The following is a 14,852-nucleotide window of genomic DNA, read 5'->3' as shown; positions in this document are numbered from 1 at the left end:
TCTCTAGAAAAAGGCTTTTAGTGTTCTTGGGGTGCCAAGGACACATTTCACCCCTGCATCAACCCGCCCCCCAGAGCTGCCATGGAATTTGGAATCTCTTAGTGCAGAGTCTCTGGGCTGATTTGTGGGCTCCAGGATTGTGGGGACTGAAATGGGGGAAATGAGAGGCAGGAATAACAGAGTAGAAAGGATTTTCTCCTAAATGGTTTGTGTGAAAATTGCGTCTCCTGTCACTCTTTCCCCTATTCTCTTTTCTCCAAAAAAAGAAAGGGATTTTATGGTTACAGGAGTAACTTTAAACTCCAAATTAATGTAAAGTGCACACAAAGGTATTTAGGATGAAGTGAGGTTCGTCCATAGGCCAGCAGGACCGAGACCCAGGCTTTCCGTGGGCATTTCGGTGCGGATGGGTCGGTGCTGCAGCGCAGCGCTGACTGGGCCCAGCAGAGGCTGGGCTGAGGAGATGAGATACACATTTGCTCCATGTTACGATTTCATCTAAACTGAACACAGTCACCACAATTCTGGAGGCAGGTGGATAATCAACATCAGTCCAAAAATCTTGACTGTATGCCCTAAGTATTTTGGGTTCTATTAATAAGCAAGAAAAAAAAAAACAAAAAAAAACCCCCGCTTACTAGGGCCATATCTATGTGCAGATAACTCCAGAACAAGATACAGATGTTCACCACAGTACCTGAATACAGAGCACCCTTCCTTCTAGCACTTTTCTATATAGTCTTTCAATCGTTGTGGGTCGAGGGTGGAAGGGGGTGGTATTTCTTCCTGAAGGAGCTGCTGCTAGGTTATATTGGTGGCTTTATTAAAATCAGATGGCTCTTCTAAAGCACAAGCAATAAAGTAAAGAATATACAGATGGGACTATACCAAACTTAAAAACTCCTGCACATCAAAAAAAAAAGAAAGTGAAAAAGCAACCTGCAAAATGAGAGAAAATAATTGCAAGTCATATGTCTAATAAGGGGTTAATATCCAGAATAGTTATAATTCAACAACAGAAACCAAAATAACCTGATTTACCTAAATGGCCTAAAATGGGCAAAGCACTTGAATAGATGCTTCTCCAAAGAAGATGTACAAGTGGCCAATAAGTGCTGGGGAAGATGCTTAACATCACTAATCATTAGAGAAATGCAAATCGAAGCCATGATGAGAGATCACCTTACACACACCAGGGTGGCCGGTACCCAAACAGAAAATAGTAAGTGTGGACGAGGAGGCAGAGGAGTTAGAACCCCTGTGTACTTACGTGGTGGGAATATAAAATGGTATAGTCATGATGGAAAAGAGTAAGAGAGTTCCTCAGAAAATTAAAAATAGAATTACTGTATGACCCAGCAATCCCACTACTGGGTATACATCGAAAATAAATCAAAACAAGATCTCAGAGATGTGCCCATCCGCATTCATCACAGCATTACTCACAATAGCCAGGAGGCAGAAGCAACACAAATGTCCATCAACAGATAAACGGATAAAGAAAATGTGGTATGTACATACAATGGAATGTTATGCAGCCTTAAGAAAAGTCTATGAATGCATGATTTATAAAAATTAAGAATTTCATCTTTAAACAAGTTTTTAAAAAGGAAGTAGGAAATCCTGTCATATGCTACAATGTGGATGAACCCAAGGACAATATGCTAAGCAAAATAAACTAGTCACAAAAGGTCACATACTCTATCATTCCATTCATATGAAATATTTGAAGTAGCCAAAATCATAGAAACAGAAAGTAGGAAGGTGGTTGCCAAGGGCTGGAGGAGGGAGCAAAAGGACAGTTATTAGCTTCTGGATTATGCATAGATTACAAGATTATTTTTCCCCAGGGTTGTGGTATTGTGAACACCAATGTAACGCCCCACTGATCTACTGAAACTTTTTTACATAAGGTTACCATTGACCTCCTAACTAACACATTCAATGGACTCCAAATGGTCTGTCTATTGGATGGTATCTCAAACTCACCGTGTCCTCTAAGCTTGGTTTTCCTACTCTGTGCCCCTAACAGTTGATTCACAGGATCACCAACTCATTGGTTGCCCAAGAGAGAAACATTGACTTTTCTCCCTTTCCCCAGACTCCCACTTTCTGGTGTCTAGTAACTATTGTCTATTAGCACTCTTTTTTTTCTGTTGTAAGTTCCAAAACTCAACCCAAACTAACAAACAAACAAAAAAATTCACTACAAGGATACTAAGATGTCTCAGAGAGAGAGCAGGACAACTAGATCATAAGAAAGATGAAGACACAGAGGAGCCTCAGGGACAACCAGAACCACGGGATATGTGCCAGTATTTTCTCTTCATATTTATTCTGTGTCTGCTTCATGTTCTGCTACAGAATAACTTCTTCATTTAGGGGAAAATATGCCAGTCCCCTCCAGAGGGGGAATGACTTGATTTTCCCATTTCTAGTTTGGAAAATCCCAGAAAAGGGCCCTTAGCCCAAATCATGTTAGGTGTTTACCCTGAGCCACTTCAAACACTCAATATTAGGAGAATACTTAAATATATTATTTTTTTAAATCTATGTAGTGAAATATTATGCAGTCATAAAAGATATGTTTACCATGAGTTTTACTTTAATTGACATAAAGAAATACATGTTCAAATGAGAATGCTAATTTACAGTAAAAGTACAACTGTGTGAGAAAAAAAGATTAGAATTAAATACACCAAAATATTTAATACTTATTACTTCTGGGATTTGCTTATTTACCACCTTCATTTCTTCTGTATACTATTTTTTTCTACAATAAGCTTATATAACTTTGAAAACAAGAGGGGAAAATGTAAAAAATCTGACTGTCACTTTCTGGGCTCTTGTTAATATCTTCCATATGAACTTCCAGACTCCAAAATATCCTTCACACAGCTGCAAAAAATTATCTTATTGAAATTCAGGTCTAGTCATGGCACACCCCTATTTGGAATCTTATTTGGTTTCTCATAATCAACACGTAAAAACCCAGTCTGCAAAATCCTTTACTGTAGCCCATCTACTTGTCCAGTTTGCTCTCCCACCTTAGCCCCACCAGAAACTTTATAGGTTTCCACCCCGAACCATTCACAGTTCCCCAAATACACCCTGCACACTTCTTTATTGTTCTGCACGGTTGCTCATTCCATCCGTCGAGCAACATAAAATTGTCTCCTCCATTGCCACTGTTGAAATCCTTGAGTCTTCTTGGGGTCATCTAGTAAGGGAGTTCAAATTTTGTATGTTCTTACCTTGAGAACAGTTTTCACCTACCAAGAAAGGTCACTTTGTCCAAGTATAAAATGTCAGAAGGCATAAGAGCAGAAAAGGGAACTCAGTGCTTTATCAGATCAACTGAATCAACTGAGTCAATGCTGATGAGCAGGGCCAAGCCAGATAACCTTCACTTTCTTTCTTACCAGTTATCCAAACAATTACATGTTTAAAATTCTAGTATTGTGACTAGTACATAGCAAGCACTTGGCAAAATGTTAGCTGCAATTATTATCCATATCAACAGGACTTCCTAAGTAACATGGAAAGTGATTCCAAAATTCCACATCAATTTGTGAGCCTATAGGCTGGCTAGCCCCAGGATACATTAATAGATGCTGATTCAGTGGTATATGTATCAACCTCCTTTGCAATCATCCTTTTTCCATTGAACTCCACTCCCATTACATTCCTTCTTTGGTGCAATTGGAGTCTTCAGTCTCCAGAATGCACCTAAGTGTAAGGAGGATTTGTCCTGGAAGATTTTATCTGAAGTAAATGCCTCTCTCTCTCTCTCTCCCCTCCCCACCCCCCACTGTCCCCCAAACACCTGCTTCATTTCCAAGAATGTGATTCTTTTGTTTCTTTGTTCAAAGTTGCTGATCAGCAGCTTACCACATGATAGTAACCAGCCTTATGCACTTATAAGGTGTTGGGCACAGATAAGTTATGTTATATATATATATATATATATATATATATAGATATAGATATAGATATAGATATAGATATAGATATATATATAGATATATATATATATATATATTTCCCCCTGCTTTACAGGATTGGAAAACCAAGGTCCAGAGAAACTGAGTAATTTACCCTTTGTGGCAAGGTGGCAATTTATTGTGGCTGAGTCAGGATTTGTATCTACATCTATCTCACTCTAAAGTCCGTGTTCCTGAACATTACACCATAGAAACCAAGCCAGGTGGCAGGAGGGTGGAAGACAAGTGTCTCCTTCAAATATCCAGGACGTCTTGAGCTGGAAAACCTCGGTCTACTCGGCATTCAAGACAGATCAAATGCTGTCACTGCCATGAATGTTCCACTAACTTCACTGGGCATAATTAGTCACTCGTTTTTATGTAATATTTGGTACCTCTCTGTAATAGTTTGCATCACTGTCTTCCTGTGGGTTATTATAATAAGTATTATTTGTCTTTCTCAAGGGTAAAGATCTTGTCTTACTCATCTCTTCATTCTTACTCCGTGTAACACAGAGTCTTGCACATAGTAATAACTCAGTACTCAATATTGATTTGGAAGTAAAGTAAGTGAAGTATTGTGGAGATGCATTTACTCTATTACCTTATTAATGAATGATGTGCTGTTGCATAAAACCCGAAACAACAAGCAGAAAGCCGGAAAATATTAAAATCATAATATTCTTTGCCATTAATAAATCACTATAAAACAGCTCAGGAGATTGCGTCACTCTCCTTTTCCAAATTATTGCTACTGGGGAAAGAAAACTAACCGGAGAGAGAGAGAGGAGCCAAGAGAGAGAGAACAAACGAGACAGGAGAACCCTGGCATATATTCGGTACTCTGAGAATAGTTTTTCAATAAAAGAACACTTCCAGTCCAGCGATTTTAAGTTAAAGTGTTTGTTACCGTATCACCTCGTTCTCTCATAGCCTGGGGGATAAGGCTGAGCTTGAGACTTGAAAAAGAATGCGGAGAACTACATTTCCCATGAAGCCCTTCTACCGCACGCAACCCAGCCTGTGACGTTGCTCCCATGGCAACCGAAGAGCATGCATTCCCGGGCCCAGATCTGAGCTTGAGGTCTAATTCTAAACTGGGCCTTTCGCGGATCTCGGACCCTGAGGCTGCAGAGCCACAATGCCCAGGTATCTCCGCGTCTTTGCTTGCCCAGGGCTTGGTTACGCTCCCCTCAGTAGCCTTCCTTCTTTCCCACCCTGCCATGGAAAGCCGAGGGAAGGAGAGGCCGCTGGGGGTATATTTTAGGAGAAGAGCCCTCACGGGATCCAGTTGGGGGAAGAAATTGTAGGTCTTTTGCTTGCAACCCCGGTCTGGGTGGTCAGAGACCCGTAGGAACTTCCCGTCTTGCGCGTGCGGATTCTGAGGAAAGTAGGTAGAGAAGTTCCCAAAGTAGGAAAGTAGGAGATTTTGAAACATCGTTCAACTCAAACTATTCACTTATTCCGTAAGTTTCTTGCAGGCCAGGGAACGCCCTATAATCAGGGGTTCAGGCGGTAAACTAGACCACTTCCTTAGGGACCTCCCTGCTGCTGCAGGGGTTCGTTCACAACAGCAATAAACGGGGACGGGGCGCGGGGGCGGGGTGACTTGCGACAGCACTGAAAAGTGTAAGATCGCGTTTAAAAGAGGGGAGTGGCGGAGGAGGGGATATTGACCTCTAATACATTTTAGCTCTTAAGATCTGTGATGCCAGTTTTAATTACCTCTTCCCAAGGCCCATACCTAAACCGTCTCTGAACAGCTTATAGGGACAGAAGGAAGAGAGGGTTCCTGGAGTCCATCACAGCACAGGAGAAATGGGGTTTTCTCACTCTGGATGGGCAGTGTGATATCTAAGAAGCCTATCTATGAATCTTAGTGAAAAAAATTGTCAGCTTCTCATCACCATATAATTGGTTACAAATGTAAAGTCCTGGCTATAGGTATAACTCCACCAGTGACATAACTGGTTGCAGCACCCTCTTCTCTCCTCTTTGAGAGCTTGGAAAGCCAATAACCATGGTATGTAAATAAAGAGTACACAGGCCTGGACTGAGTCCCTGGGGTCTCACCAAAATGAATGTGTGAATTTTAGTGCTCTCCTTTAGACACACCCATTCCGGTTTTCTATAGCCCCTTTCTTCTTCCTTGCTCCTTGAATAATAAAAATTATAAGTGCTCAATAATTTCAGGTAATTATAAATAGGCCAAGCCCTAAACTAAATGATAGATTTTAATAATCAATCATGACAATCTTATAAGGTTGGTATTCTTTTTTGTTGTCTTTTTAGAGATGTAGAGACAGAGGTGAGTCTGGGGACTAGGACAGAAGCTTGCATATATTGGTGCCCAATAAATATTTATTGGAGGAATGAAGGATCCAGAGAAGTTGGATAATTTGCCCAAGTTAGCATATAGAAAGTAGCAGATTCAGGCTTACAACACATCAGATCTTGCTCATATTTTTTTAGTTAAGTACTCCACTTCTCACGTAGGACTTAATTTTAAAATGATATAATCTTATTTGTGTAAAATTATATATGTGTGCAGAGATAGGAATGAAAGAATGATTTTCAAAATGTGATTTTGGGTGACTTTTTCCTTTATATTTTCTCTATTAAAAATAGGGGCATCTTGAGCCAAAAATGTAATTTTTAAAAAATAGAAACATTTGAGGGAGCAGAGATTATTTGATACTCTGGTTTTACACATTCCCCCCCTTCCTACATGTTGATTTTCAAGTTGTTCATTTCCCAAAGTTGTACATTAGTATGTGACTCAGAATCTAACACACACAGCTTTCAAACTTGCCTGGAAGCCCCAGAATAAGAAAACTTCAAATCCTGGTGATAAGTTTCTGCGTATCATTTTCAGCCTTCTTTGACGAACCAGCACAAAAAAAAAAAAAAAAAAAAAAAGACTAATCCTCAGAAGTTTTACCAGTTTATTATCCTCCAGAAAATAGCACGGATTTGTTTTAAAAATTTGACTGAAATAAAATTTCTCTGAGCGTGAAATAAATATTGGAAAGGATTCTTGTCTCTCTGAATTTTGTTTTTCTGCCTCTTATTTAGTGAAACTCTCTGGGAAATTGCAAAAGCTGAAGTGGAAAAACGGGGAAGTAATGAAAGTGAAGGAGATGGCGTGGACATTGGAGAAAAATCTGTTTTCTTCATTGGCAGTAAAAATGGGGTAATGCATTTTTTCTGACTTTTCTTTTAAGAATTGTGATGATTTAACAACCAGTGGTAAAATTTATTTTAATACTGTGATAAAAATGTGGACACTTCAACTCGAACCGTTATCACGAATCTCCGGCCTGCTGGTTACATTGGATCTGGTTGTACCCCTGTGAGGGTCCTGCTCCTGGGTGGGTGGGTACTTCCATCAGCCTGAACACTTGTCAGTGGGCCTCAGCAGTTGGAGGAGGGGGCACTTGTTTCTAACTAGCTGGCCCAAGGAGTCGTCTTTTCTCCATTTGCATAAAGGTACCACAAATGCTGATCTGAGGGTCACATTTATAGGTGACTTGTACAACTGAAACAAGCATGTAGGTAATAAAAACATGGACTGTATAGGTTATGATACATGTAACTAGGGTCGCAGGAATTGAAGGGAACGTGGAGCTATGCTTGTCTTCTGCAGTAGGGATTCTTACCCTGGGGACTGTGGAGGTACTCCTTGGGGTCAGCGAAATCCCTAGAAATGTATGCGAAACGGTGTGTGATTGTATGTCAGTGCATTTTTCTGGAAAATTAGATTTTCCCAGCATACAAGCACCTCCCAGAAAGGTTAAGGGCCACTGCAAACAGTGGTTGTATAGTTTAGGTTTGAATATCTCTTTCACAACTGTAGCCTGTTTCAATATTTGGTAATTCCTAGTTAGTAGAAAACTTCCTTTTTTTCATGGTTAACTTTCACCCTTTGGTCCTAATTCCTACCTGTAAAACTATAGGTATAAATCTAATTCCTCTTCTACTTATTAAATCTTCAAATATTGTAAAATTGCCCTTCCAATAGTTACTGGCAACCATCTTATCTCCCTGAGTATCTGTTTCAGCTTTATCTTCATTTCTTTCAGCCATGTCTTCTGTATCGGGAACCTTATAACAGGCATGGATTCTCTGTCGTGATCTTAGTAACTCTCAGCTAAAATTATTCTAATGTATAATTCTCAGGATGGATCAGAATTTTTGAGGTTTTGTTTAACTACATTAGACTAGAGCAGGTCTGCTAGATTCTCTTTTTCCAGATGCTGAACTTTTGTTATTGTATAAAAAGACATAGTAATTACACATAACCCTGTTCGCTTAGGTTGAGCTTGAGATCTGTCTTTCATTTATGCTATTGTTTGTGTTCTTAATTTTATTAGATTGGGCCCTTTTTACAGTCTGTTTGTATTTTTTATTACTTCTATTAAAATAATTTATGTATGTGGTCCTAAAAAAATAATTAGAATAAGTATATCCTCTAGAAATAAAAAAAAAAAAATGCTCTAACCCAATATGTGGATTGCTTACTTTGAACATATGGGCAACATGTCCTTTATTTGTATGTTATCTTTTTTATTTCTGCTTCAACAATTGGAATTCAAATACTTTAGAAGACACTAATCATCAGCTTAACCAGTAATTAGCACTGAAGAGTAGAGAGAAAATTTAAGACAGCTGCCAAGTTGACCACTAAAGTGAGGTATGATTTGCTAGTATTTGTCATCTAAGGGACTTTATAATTATAATAATAGCAGTGTAGTTACACTGTGATGTGAAGTTGACAGTTAACTTTTTCCACTTATCAAACTTAGGAACAATTCTGAAAGTTTCTAGTTTCCAGGTAATTTATCATTCAAGTGATTAAAAAGCTATTTTGGGCCACAATTGTAAGATTTTGCATATGGATGACATTAACACAGTATTGCTTTTTTGAATTTCCAGGGAAAGACTACTATTATTCTAAGGTGCCTTGACAGGTAAGTGTTATGTTAAATTTTAGACTATATTTTGGGCTTATTCTGGATGTATAGGGCCAGTTAGATCCTAAAAGATATATGGAAGGAGAACAATTGTGAGACCCAAACAAAATAATTTACTTCTTAGTGAATTCTTAGTATAGTCTTTAAGAACTTCTTTAAAGATGAAATCAACAAAAACCAAAAAGAAATTATACAGTGTTAATACTGGATTTCTCTATTGGTGGGTAAATTATTGTACCTACACAGTATTTGCTAGTACTTACTTCCGTTTTGGCTATGCTTCTGTGATATTTAAATTATTTTTATTCTATCTAGTCCATGTTTATTTGAATGCTAGTCAAAATCTTTAAATTACTTACAGATACAATTTTGAAGCACAATGTTGGTCCTCCAACTGTACATTTTACCATTCGTTTTATATACTTCTTAACCTTCTTTACTGTAGAAGCATGACAACAGATTAAGATTTAGGATTATAATTATAATTGCAAGAAGTTGATAAGGAAAGCCTCCAACCACTTTTGGATATTTCTTTGTTCCCTTTATTCCAATGCCTTCCTTACAACTTTCCCCAAAACATCAAGAGATGGAATTTGGTCTTAAGATCACATTAAAGAAACATCATTCATTTGAAAAATATTATTAAAGAATACAAATAATAGAACCCTGGTTTTGTGTAATTTCTTTTATCAGCAAAATTGTTTTTTAGAAGAAATATCCACAGTGACACCTGCCTCATTCTTCCACCCTAGGAATCCTGGCTCTTTGCAGGCTGGGTGCGTTTCCCATTACGAACACGTCCTCCAGCACAGCCGCAGCATAGGATGAAATAATCAATTGAACTGAAAGTTAGGAATTGTGGTTCCTTGATAGTATACTTAGAAAAAGGACAGTGCTTCAAATTCTAGCTTAAATATCAGAGTTTATAAGTTTTGACTTAAAAGCAGTATTTTGTTTCATAAAGGAAATTTTTATTTTTCAGGAAATAAAACCAAACATCATTCTATATATGTATGAAAAAAGATACATGCAGGGATAATATACAAAATATTCAATAAGCATAAATATATAAATCACAAATTAAAATTCTTTTTTGTTCTCCAAATTAAAAATAAATAAATACAAACACTGTTCAGCCTTAAAAAGGAGCAAAATCCTATCGCATGCTACTGCATGAATGAACCTTGAGGACAAATGCTAAAGGAAACATGCTAGTCACAAGAAAACAAATACTCCATGATTCCACTTACATGAGGTACCTAGCTGAGTCAGAATCATAGAAAGTAGAATGGCGCTTACCAGGGGCTGGAGAAAGGGGACACTGGGGAGTTGTTTAATGGGGTTGGAGTTTCAGTTTTATAAGATGAAAAAAGTTCAAAAGTTTGGTTGCACAACAATATGAATATACTTAATATTACTGAACTTAAAAATGGTTAAGATTACCCATTTATGTTATGTGTTCCTACTACAATAAAATTTAAATAGATAGATCTCTATATACAATACCATAAAACTGCTTACCAAGCAAGGTAAGCTGTGATGTAAACAATTCATCAAATCACTTTAATATTTTTCAAATTATCTGTTGATTTTTAGGAATTACTAATGTCATTTGTTTGTAGCTCTCACTAGCTAAATGATGTTGATGTTTGAGCTGTGATTTAACATAGAGAACGGTATTTAAGTCCCCACTGATGTCTGCGTGAAATTGATAGTTGTTAGATTCCCCGCTGCCCGTACCAAGGCTGAGCACAAACCTGATGCTGGTGCTTCCCACACAGCCTGGGTACGGGAAGCCTGTGCCCTAACACAGCCACCAGCACTGCCAGCCCCACTGCCTTCTCCCCTGGCCCCAGCATGTCTCTTGGGGCGACCACATCATGCAGGTGCCGTTATTTACCTCTGCAGCTACCACTAAAATCCATTAAGATGGTTTTTTGAAGGCTTATTGATTTTTAAATCATTTTTACCTCAATGTTATAATACAAGGTAACTTCTCCACTAATAAAGGTTTAAGAGGAAGCAAAAATGAATTGGATAAGATGCTAGCTTAAGAAAATAATGGCAATACTATCTGCCTTTATTGTACAGGGATGAGCCGCCAAAACCAACCTTAGCTTTGGAATATACATACGGAAGAAGAGCAAAAGGGCATAATACAGTGAGTCTTTTGACGTGATATTGCTATGCCCGTAGAGGGAGAAGTAATGATGCTGACTTTGTTTTACATTTGCCATCTTATCTACAATCAATAAATACATCCAGCTGTACCCTTCATAGCTACGTACTTTTCAACTTTAAATGCAACTCATCATGAAGCTACCCTGAACTGAAAATATTTTAGCCTTTTCATTTGTTATGTCTTAAAATGCTAGAATATAATTACTTTGTAACTTTATTGTGTGGTTTTGGGGCATATTTTAATAATTGTGTTAATGTGACTTTTTCTTCTTTCAAATGAGAATAATACGTGTTAGCTTCTGTCTTCCCCCCCAAAAAATCTTCTAAAAATATGTTTGATCTGTGGAATATTTATGAAAATATACCAGTCAAAATGCAAATTAATAGCAAATATATTCTGAAGTTGGTAAAAAATATTTCAGAATATAGGTTCTAATTGATTATAATCTTACTTTCACTTGTTTTAGTGTCTCTTCAGAGTAAAGTTAAAAATTGTTCCGGGTAGAGGAAGAGTTTATAGTGTATTTTTGGAGGATTTTTTAAAGGCCTCAATTGAATTCTCTTTTGGAGTCCCCACATGACAAGAGGCTATTTCTTTTTTTTCTTTAATTTTTATTTATGGTGAGGGGTGGAAGGTCAGAGAGAAACCTCGATCGGTGTGGCCTTCCACCCGCACCCTGACCTTGGATCAAACCTGCGACCTAGGGATGTGCCCTGACCAGGAATTGAACCCCCCACTCTTTGGAGTATGGGACCACACTCCAACCAACTGAGCTAGACTGGCCAGGGCAAGCCATTTCTTAAATAAAATTAGCCATATGGAAGAATAATCTAGAATAGAAGGTCCCACTTCTCCCATAGCACAGGCAAATTTTTATAGATTGATCTAGTACAAATGTTTGATCATTAGACAATATGTAAATGGTTAAAACTGCCTGATGCTTCTTCCTGGATTCAGCAATGAAAGTTGCTTAGTAAAACTGAAATTAAAAAGAAAAAAGAACATAATATATTGAGATGCAGAAAAACTTCATTTTTGTTACTTACATGAATTTTGACATGAGTGATAAACTTAGAAATGGAAACTCTGACAAAACTTTTATAAGCTTAACTTTTTAGAAGAGCTCTAAAAATTTCCTTTCATAAAATTGTAAATCAATTGAGATTTTCCAAGGAAAAATTACTGCCCCTACCAACATTAATGATTCAGATATCACTAGCAAAACAATTTTAGTGATGGTGAGCTGATGATTTATCAAGAATATATGTATTTTTATTATATCTTATATGTTATCCCTGTATATATTCTTGACAAATATACACAGGGTCCAGCAGAAGTAACGCCTGCTTGAGTGTAGTTGGTAGGGTAAAAATATGGGTATAATAATTTATGGTTTTAATTTGAAGATTTCACCTAAAATGTCATATGGTATGCTTGAGTGTGATATTGTATGTTACAGAATTACATGCTTATGATTTCATAATAAAAAAGGGACATTATTTGTACCAGACCTTGTATATATATTCATCTAAAACTTGCTTTAATGACCATCTGTCTCTTCCAAGTTCATGGTTAACAGGTACATAAAAATTCATGAGATTCTTTTCCACCTATTTTTTCCTCTCAATTTTGTGCTACCAAGTTGAGCTTGTCCATATTCATTCTAGAAGATTCAAGTCTTTCTCAAATGTAATGTCCTCTACGAGTTCTAAAGGGAAGCGCTTTGTCAGCTCTTCACGCGTCCTGAAGGCGCCTCGGCGAGAGGGCAGGAGCAGGGGTGCCCTTAGCTAGCAGACTACAGCTGCCATGGTCCGGTTTCCACGCTCCCTGGCTGCCCAACCCTCTCAATCCCCTAATATTTAAGAGTCCTGTAAAAAGGGAAGCGGCTGTTGAGTCTCTCTCGTTCCTCCACCAACCACTTGTATTGCCAGCGGGAGCCTGCCTGTCAGAATCCCCAGGGCCACCAGGCACAGACGCTTCGCTCATCCTTGGCTCCGGGGATCCTGGTGGGCGGCTGGGACTGCTGCCTGTCTGTCCCATTTCCTCCTGCCTTACCTGTATGTCTAACTTATTTTGCGAGCTTCTACCTCCCCAAATCAGGATGTTTTCCTCTTCAACTATTTCATTTCGATTTATAATTATAACTGCTTTCAAAAAGAATACGAAATGTTTTTGACAAATTATTTTTATATCGAATTTGAGTGTCTGCTACATGTGATATTTGTAGAATTGGGGCACTGTTCATGTCTTCTACTAAGGTATTACTAGAATTAGGTTATTTATGTATACATATATAGTCTTAATGTTTCATCTTTGTTCTTTGAAATAGACGTTTTGGTGCACTTTGAGGGATAAAGAAAGAGGAAAATTTTGACCACCAAGAAAGGAGAGAGGACTATGCTATTTTATATCCATATTTAGTACTGGCTGGTGCTAATGTAGTATAAGTATTTACAACTTTTTAAAAATCCAAAATTTTAATATAAAAAAACTTCTTTTCTCAGCCAAAAGATATTGCCCACTTTTGGGAACTAGGTGGCGGAACCTCTTTATTGGACTTAATCAGTGTACCGATCATGAGTGACACCTTAAGGTAAGTGAGCCGGCTCCAGGGACAGTTGTCAGTAAGTACCCAGGAGCCCACGGGAGGACTCCGTGTAGGCTTTTGTGAACCAGATTTTTGGGGGACAGTTTTATATCGGGGAAGGCTTGTGCTCACTTCCTTTCTATGCGCTTAAACTGCAATGCTTTCAAAGAGACTTAAAAAGAACTAAGGTTCTGGCCTGTGCTGCAGTGAGACAGCTCACATATTTTGCAAGCCTGCAAACAAACAAACAAAAATATGTCAAATAACACTTGCGCAATGAAGTCACTTGGCAAAAATAAATTTAAAATTTGAATTCTTTCCAATACTTATCCTAGTGTGAGCTAACTCAACCCTGACGTTTTTCCTTAGCTGGATATTATAAGCCTGCCTTCGAGTTTAGTGCTAATTAATATAAACTTCAGCAAAGGGGAAGGTGAGTTAGAGGAGGAAGAAAATCTCCATTTGCTGACCTTAAAGAAATGGAACTTTGGGGAAAACCTCAAACTCTCTCTTTGATGATGTTTTCCTGACAGTGTCTCCCACGTGTAGGCCAAATCAGATATTGAAAAATCGTGACATTTCTCACAATACTTCTGGGAACCCATCTTAGTCAAGGAAAACAAAAATATTTAAAGTTGAAATAGCTTCCTTTTGTCGGGGTTTAACACAAACCATTATTGCGGCATGGACCAAATACAAAGGGCCTGACAATTGTTTATTCTTTTTCAGCCATTGAGATCTGAGAGTATGGAGTTATTTCTTATTAACAGCATGAATGTTTTTTCATGGCTGATTATAGGTAATGTTAGCTTTTTTTGTCTAGTGATTTTTTTTCTCTTAAATATAATTTTAATGTATGCTCATATGGAAATCTTAAAAAAAATAGTAGAAGGTACAAAGAAAGAGCCCCCATAATCACAGAAAAAATAACCACTGTAAACATGTCAAAGTATTTCTTTCAGGGTTTTCAGTGTTTGTAAATATACTTTGCACAGATTTAAGATGTTTTATATACACATTTAGATTTGGCCTTTTCACTTATAACCACCATTTCTCCATGACATTGTTTTTCAGAAACATGGAATTTTACTGCTCTCTAGCTTTTCATTTGTCCTCCTTTAGCAGAG

General features: G+C 37.8%; 1 protein-coding gene across 1 annotated transcript in view; it reads left to right on the top strand.

Annotated features, from left to right (window-relative positions):
- Nucleotides 1-5,010: 5,010 nt before the first annotated feature.
- Nucleotides 5,011-14,852, top strand: part of DYNC2LI1 (dynein cytoplasmic 2 light intermediate chain 1) — a 34,834-nt gene continuing 24,992 nt past the window's right edge. The window contains exons 1-5 of the mRNA XM_054567211.1: nucleotides 5,011-5,132; nucleotides 7,059-7,176; nucleotides 8,919-8,953; nucleotides 11,048-11,117; nucleotides 13,643-13,731. Coding sequence (XP_054423186.1) covers nucleotides 5,125-5,132; nucleotides 7,059-7,176; nucleotides 8,919-8,953; nucleotides 11,048-11,117; nucleotides 13,643-13,731 — 320 coding nt within the window. The 5' untranslated portion in view covers nucleotides 5,011-5,124. The remainder of the gene's footprint in view (nucleotides 5,133-7,058; nucleotides 7,177-8,918; nucleotides 8,954-11,047; nucleotides 11,118-13,642; nucleotides 13,732-14,852) is intronic.

This window comes from Pteronotus mesoamericanus, unplaced genomic scaffold, assembly GCF_021234165.1.
Source record: "Pteronotus mesoamericanus isolate MK-2021 breed Mesoamerican mustached bat unplaced genomic scaffold, CSHL_Meso_final contig_101, whole genome shotgun sequence".
In the NCBI taxonomy this organism is placed as follows: Eukaryota; Metazoa; Chordata; class Mammalia; order Chiroptera; family Mormoopidae; genus Pteronotus; species Pteronotus mesoamericanus.
The sequence above is the reverse complement of the archived record's forward strand: the minus strand, read 5'-3'. Positions and strand labels throughout refer to the sequence as shown.